The following is a 7,825-nucleotide window of genomic DNA, read 5'->3' as shown; positions in this document are numbered from 1 at the left end:
TACCTAAATTGGGAAAATGATCGATTTCTAGTTTTTTTATCAGTTGATAAAGCGTGGGGATTTTGTTATCGGTGTACCGTACGTACATTACCGGCCGAAAGTTTGGAATCACTTGCCAATTTATATTAATATCGAGTCTGCTACTAATTCTTTATTGATTTGAAGTTGATGTTGTGGAGATCAATAGCACTTCACCTCATTTCGATTGGAAAATTATTGTAAATGCTAACCTTTTTGGGGAATTTTTGTGCAACTTGCAATGCACAGTGATTCCAAACATTTGACCGGTATGCGAAAAGTAGTTATTTGATACGGTGAATATCTGTTGCATCGAATCAGTTGGTTAATAAACGAAAATTTACGCTTATCGATTATACATTATTAAGACAGACTTCGTTTTCTTTTCTCTTGTTTCTCGCATATTGAACGAAGTATGAATTATCGAAGCAAATAATAATTTGATCAATTTGTGATCTGCATAAACTCTAATTATAATTATTCAGCGTCTCAGACGTTTGGGAGAATAAAAATTGTTCGTTAATTATAACTATATATTCTTGTCCAATTTGTAACCTGAGTAAATCGCAGTTGTAACTGTCCAATGTCTCAGATGCTCGGAGAAATAAAAATCGTTCTCCAACTATAATTATCGAGGGAATGAAAATGATTAAGTAAACAACAATTTACACGGTTTCTCTCGAGTAAAATCTGATTTACGTGAACGAAATTTCGAGCAAAGTGAGCACAGAATTTCCACATCTGTACTTAAGACAGTAATAGAAAGCGTTCAAGAGTCATGCTTTAATTATGCGTGTCTATTATTACGTCTTGTCCTGCTTTCATCTCGCGACATATCTCCAGAATATCACGAAACATCAGTTTCTCTTAATCCCGATAGCGTCGACGATGTTTATCGCGGGCACAGTGTTATGGCACAGTTTGATTTTCGAAATTGGTCAGAGACGTCAATATCGCCGAAAGGAATTGGCTGCAAGTGGACAGCGTTTCGATAACTTGAAACACAGAGACCGCATGGTGAAGTTTCACGTGTCAAATGATTTTGCAGTATATTTGCTATGAAGCGAGAGTAAGGACTGTTATTGGTAAAATTAAAAATTCTACAAATTAACAATGACATTTTACATTTCTATGTTTCACAATTTGCAATGTTTGTTGCTGTTGAAAGAAATATTAACGAAAATAAACTTTTATTTTTACAACGAGTTTTCGAATAAAATCGATTATAATATTAAATATCATTTGATAGAGTGTGAAGAGTATTTTTTTTTTTAATCATTTGTTGTGCACTCGCTATCAGATAGACACCAGCGTTCGCGACATAAATTTCACTTGTTAGCCTGAGTTCAACGTCACTTTCACCGAGCTCGAAGAATTGGACAAACTGCTCGCAGAAATGTCCCCGACAAATTGACCAATTCGATTCGCCTTTGTCTTAATAGAGCGACCAGTAATTTGGTCAATTCACGGAGAGCCTCTCTTATTGAAAATTTAACGAGCCTCGACGAATTCACCTATACACCCAATTCTCTCTTTACACGGTAGATACGTTCCAGAGAAAACCGTGTAAAACAAGACATCGTGTACATGTATAGAAAAATAGGGGATTGGTTCCTGTAAAAAATAGCTATAATGAAAGGATTCGTATAAGGAACTTTATCAAGAGTCTTTATAAAAAGCCAAGTTTGATTTGTACGTACATTCACGCGCGGTTTATTTCATAAAAGCAAAAGGTAATTGAATTCTTAAAGTAATAGTAACACGTGTAAATTAAAAATAATCAGAAAACAGCGATAGCGATGGAAACAACGTAACTTTACTCGCTGTCAGCATCGGATATCGTACGCTCGTTTGCGTAAGACTGGTTCAAAATCACTATCATCGCTCGAAATATCGAATGAAAATGTGTAAAAGGGAAGTTGAATTTGAAATCAGAACCGTGTAAAAACAGAATCGGGTGAAATTATGAACTAGAAATCCTGAAATTTCTATAATCTTGCTTAACGACGATAAAATCAGATACCTGTTGCACCAGTTTCGTTCGAAATTTATAGTTCCCCCCGTAGCGCTTTTATAATTGTCATTCGTACAGCGTGATAGTGAAACTCTTACGACACAATGCCGGATAATTGTGTAGGGATGACCGAGTGTGAGTGTGTTGTTTGTATGAATGCGTTGTCTGTGTGAATGCGTGAGGGTCTATGGCCGGAGCGGTAAGGACCGGCGTGCCAGGTCGAGTGTTTGGGATAGCGCGAAAGATATTGAACGAATGTTTAGTTTTAGTAATCAGGCGAGGAGTGCGTGAGTGCGTGTGTGTTTTCTTCTAACGAAAAGTGTGCATGTATGCAAGATGACATTAGGGCGAATGCGAGGGAGCGAAAGGCAGTATGAATCCAGCGATTGATTGAGCGACATCCTGAGCGTAGCACGTATAAAGTATTAATAAATATAGTATAGTCAAAAGTCCGTTCGAGTTTACTATCCCTCCTCACATAAATCCCCTACAATTGTGTATATAAAAATTTGGTAATAATTTTCATCAATCTAATTTCAATCATTCTAATACAAAGATTCTATGGAAATAAATCTTTTCTCTTTAACTGATACGACGTCGATAATTTATTGCTGCACCAGCGCTGTTTTCTAGTTGTATTTTTCCCATTGCTGCTCGACTTGGTTGAAATAGGAGAGGCTTACAAACTGATCAGGCCGTACAAGTATTATCAGCCAAGGCCATGGCGACGACCACGATGGTATACAGGTCACAAATCATCCAAGTTCCACCATTCTAACAGGATACCGCCGGAAGACTATTATTCTGGCAAGCCAAGTTATTACAGGTACGGAACGAGTACTAAACTCGGCGATATGAAATTCGTTTGCAGAATAGTGCAGTATGGGTATTGAATGGTGGTGTTGAGTCTGTTGGATTATGGGAGTTATTGGTTGTTAAATAATTAATAATCTGTAAGCACAGCTTAAAAAGAATTTAACACAGGATAGTGTGGTATCCAAAAATCTATTTATTCTATAATCCTAAGCGACTGCTAGGTGTTCCGGTGTCCGTCTCGCTCGACGGCTATTTCCAGAGTGTCCTTTCCGCGTCGTATCCCGCGTTGGAGCCCCATCGTTCGAGTTTTCGGGGAAAGGGCTTAGTTTAGACCAAGGGCGTGGTCTATGAAAATTTGCCTTGTTATTGTGAGATATTTGTTGAAAAATTCACGTTTCAGACACGGTTCGACGGAAGGCAATCTCGACAGGTACGCCGAGAGTCATCCTTACACGATCGTGATACAATTGCCGAAAGGCGATAGTAAATACGGGCTCGATAATTACGGAGACAGGAAGAGGAATTACGAGAGAGATACGATTCCGGCGTATAACAACGAGAACGATTACATCGACGATGAGGATGACTTCGAAGCGAAGACGGTCAAGGTTAACGACAAAAAGGTGCAAATAAAGGTAAACTTCAGGAAATGTTGGCATGAAATTTTTTATTATACGTCAAATAATTGTTTCTCGTGCAGAAATGATATTGTAACGTACTGCTGCGAATTGTTGTTACTTAAAGATGAATGTTACGGAACGGGCCGTAACGGTTGAGATCGCCTTCGTTTCGTGTTGGTTAAAGGCGTAAAGTTCCAGAAATGTGTTTGATGTCGTTTTATTTAACGTTTAGTACGAACGGGTGTCGTTCTAGGTGTATTGTTTTAGACTGTCTTGATTTTTGGCGTAGAGTCACCCGGCGTAGATCCGCCGTATACTCTAAAAGAATTTGGAGAAGTTAGGTAGCCTAAAATAAAATTTATTAATTTAAGAAATAACCCTTATAGAAATAATTCCTTATTTGCGTATATGAAACAGCAATAAACAAGATGAGCTAAAGTTAAATCAAACCGTGATGCATTCTCAGCGGAGGGGGACAGACATACCGCAACATACGAGTAATCCGCCATTCCAATGTTGGACTGCAATTCTGAAATTCCGTGTAGATGTATTAACACGGTGGAAATTGTGAATGCGGTAGAACTTGTAATGGTCAACGATTAAACGAAATATTGTATCAAATTCCGGAACATTTCACATGTGCGTTGTTACTTTTATGCCTTTCTTCGGTGATGAATTTTCTCACATTTTCATCGTTCTCAGTCGTTACGCATATTGCGTGACTAATATAAATTATTGTCTGATCAATGTAAGTTAATTATTAATTTAAACGTTATTAACGTATTAAGTTGTTAGTAATATCGTAATTAGTGGATTACTTACTTATACGTGTGGTGTATGATTATTTTGCTGACTTTAAAATACTGGGAATGAAAACAAGGACAATTTTAGGAAACATTGAAAAGATCGCTGGTGCAAAAATGAATTGAAAATTGTTTAGGAGAGTTCTATAACAAAACGATTTAAATAATCTCTAACTTAAATACATTTACTGTTTGAATGTCGAGCGTTTTATTATTGCAAGGAGTATTAAAACATCTAAGAAAATGAAGAGTTTACTTGTGAATGCATTCGACTGTAAGATTTTTCGTATAAAATACACTTTTTTATGATTGCAGATGGTTAAAGGACAAAATCCAAAATTGCACATTAAAATTTCTAGATCTGATAACGATCCGAATATAATTATTGTGGACAAATTAAATGCTACCACTACGGATTTACCATTGCCGCAAACTGTGTATGCAAATTCAGCGCTGTACATTCAAGAATCGAAGGAAAACTGGACGTCCGCGTCGTACTTGGAAAATGTTTAATGACGAATTGGGTGGAAGAATTATTTTTAACAGTATTGAAATGAAATTATTCAATCGTAATAGAGTTACCGCGTAACGTTAGCTTTAGGTATTTATTACATATCGTTTTGTCATTGTAGAATGGAATTAATTGTTACTGTATTGTTCATTTTAAGCAACAATAAAATACTGTATTATGATGAAATGTAGAATTATTAGAGGAAAAATAATAATATACCTTTTCACAATGAAAGAAATCATTATGCACAGGTATTTGTATTTTAACAAGCTTTTATTTGTTTATTATTAATTTCTAATCGTTATTTAAAATACGGTAAATTTGCATGCTTCAAGTGTTGATAAAATCATGATTACAAATTGGGTATTTTAAAAGCTTGCATTTGTAAAATAAATGTACACTGTGTTTAAAGGTTTCTTACGGTTAAATGAACGATAGAATGTGTAAATTAAATACAGAAACGAAGCGGTATTAGTAGAAAGAAGCATTAGAACGTCACTGGTTCATTTAGAAAGTTTATCGAAGAGAAAAAGACAGGAAAAATACTGGCCTTTATTGCGTTCACAATAAAAATCGTTTCCTTACCTTGCGCTATATTAAATGTTTAGTTATAAATAGTCTACATTCTAAAGCAGCATAATTTAATAAATGAATAAATTAATAAAGCTTCCATTTTATTTTGCAGTACTTTAATCGGAGAATAGTTGGTATTCCTTGTTAAATAACAATTTTGACGATAGGTTATGGTTATTGGAAATGTTAAATAAATTTGTTGCACGGTTTATCTTGATAATACAGCTTAATTTCAACAGCTTAGTATCACGCAGTTCTTCATTGGAAGAGTTCTCATTTGGGGGTTTTAACAAAGCCCAGAGGAATTGTTCTGCTCAGTCTGCCGTCAGCGTTCAAAGCGGAAGGACCGAGACCATCGTCAGGAACGAAGTATAACAGGTTAGTTAATTTTTCCAATAGAAATCCTTTGAATTTGATGCTTTTAATAATAGTTATTGTAAATTAGAGCATGATTGCACGTAGTAAGCAGTTTAAAATTGATACTTTTAAGAAATTTTCAACTGCTCTAACGTTGCTCATAATGCAGTTAGTAAGATTAAATTTATACTTCATTTTTAAGTACTTTGACTATAGAATAATGAGTATTTCCAGTTAAATAACAATTTACACCATTGTTTATAATTATTGTATGCCTTAAATAGTATTATCGTACGTTTCAACTGAATAAAACAGCTCAATATATTAGTTTTCCTTTGAATTAACCATTGCATTCGATAGATTAGTCAGAAATAGTTTATAACTTTTATTACAAATTGGAAAAATTAATGTTCTTTGCGTATGAATTACAGATGGACCTTCCAGGACAACCTAGAAATCAAGGAAAGGACTTGAACATCAGGAAAACTGAAGAAATGCAATTACTTGTGAATAAATCAATTATTTATTGTAAAATTATTGTTTAAACTGTGTATTGCAAAAGGTTACAATATACCAGTATTGTTTTACAGCACTTTACACTCTATTTACTGCTCCCTTACACTCCAAATCCATTTGTTTATGCAATAAACCCATTGTTTAAACAATTTTCCGTTGCAAAAGTCGATAAATTAATGGCAGAAACCACCAGGAATGCGTTTCCATCGGAAAAATCGAAAAAATCCCGAAATTCGAGCGAAAACTACGAAAATTAGAGAAAGATTTCGAAAATCGCGCCGAATATACTCGTTCGGTGCTAAGGTCCTCGAGAATTCCTGGAATTTTCGTCATTTCTCGGAAATGACCAAATTTCCGAGAATCGAGGCGATTCCGAGAATTGACCAACGGGCCTTCGAAACTTTCAGTTCTCGGAAATTCCTGGAATTTTCGTCATTTCTCGGAATCAACGAAATTTCCAAGAATCGAGGCGATTCCGAGAATTGACCAATGGGCCTTCGAAAATTTCAGTTCTCGAGAATTCTTGGAATTTTCGTCATTTCTCGGAAATGACCAAATTTCCGAGAATTGACCAATGGGCCTTCGAAACTTTCAGTTCTCGGGAATTCCTGGAATTTTCGTCATTTCTCGGAAATGACGAAATTTCCAAGAATCGAGGCGATTCCGAGAATTGACCAATGGGCCTTCGAAAATTTCAGTTCTCGAGAATTCCTGGAATTTTCGTCATTTCCGAGAAATGACGAAATTTCCAAGAATCGAGGCGATTCTTGGAATCGACCTCCTATCACATCATGTTCGCCTATTAGAAAGTCGATTTTCGTCCAAAGGGTCTCCGAAAATTTCAGTTCTCGAGAATTCCTGGAATTTTCGTCATTTCCGAGAAATGACGAAAATTCCAGGAATTCTCGAGAACTGAAATTTTCGGAGACCCTTTGGACGAAAATCGACTTTCTAATAGGCGAACATGATATGATAGGAGGTCGCTTCCTGGAAGTGACTCGATTCTCGGAAATGACGAAATTTCCGAGAATCGAAGCGATTCCAAGATTTGACCAATGGGCCTCCGAAACTTTCAGTTCTCGAGAATTCCTGGAATTTTCGTCATTTCTCGGAAATGACGAAATTTCCGAGAATCGAGGCGATTCCAAGAATTGACTAATGGGCCTTCGAAACATTCGGTTCTCGAGAATTCCTGGAATTTTCGTCATTTCTCGGAAATGACGAAATTTCCGAGAATCGAGGCGATTCCAAGAATTGACTAATTGGCCTTCGAAACATTCGGTTCTCGAGAATTCCTGGAATTTTCGTCATTTCTCGGAAATGACGAAATTTCCAAGAATCGAGGCGATTCCGAGAATTGACCAATGGGCCTTCGAAAATTTCAGTCCTCGAGAATTCCTGGAATTTACGTCATTTCTCGGAAATGACGAAATTTCCAAGAATCGAGGCGATTCCGAGAATTGACCAATGGGCCTTCGAAAATTTCAGTCCTCGAGAATTCCTGGAATTTTCGAGAACCGAATGTTTCGAAGGCCAATTAGTCAATTCTTGGAATCGCCTCGATTCTCGGAAATTTCGTCATTTCCGAGAAATGACG

The 7,825-nt window shown here is 36.4% G+C and overlaps 1 protein-coding gene across 1 annotated transcript; it reads left to right on the top strand.

The window, feature by feature from the left end:
- The first annotated feature begins 2,136 nt into the window (after positions 1–2,136).
- On the top strand, positions 2,137–4,784 carry LOC108573394. The gene is made up of 4 exons (XM_017935836.1): positions 2,137–2,151; positions 2,653–2,858; positions 3,249–3,483; positions 4,587–4,784. The coding sequence occupies exons 1-4, from the start codon at positions 2,137–2,139 to the stop codon at positions 4,782–4,784; spliced, it is 654 nt and encodes a 217-aa protein (XP_017791325.1).
- The last annotated feature ends 3,041 nt before the right edge of the window (positions 4,785–7,825 follow it).

Source organism: Habropoda laboriosa, unplaced genomic scaffold (genome assembly GCF_001263275.1).
Source record: "Habropoda laboriosa isolate 0110345459 unplaced genomic scaffold, ASM126327v1 scaffold92, whole genome shotgun sequence".
NCBI lineage: Eukaryota > Metazoa > Arthropoda > Insecta > Hymenoptera > Apidae > Habropoda > Habropoda laboriosa.
The sequence above is the reverse complement of the archived record's forward strand: the minus strand, read 5'-3'. Positions and strand labels throughout refer to the sequence as shown.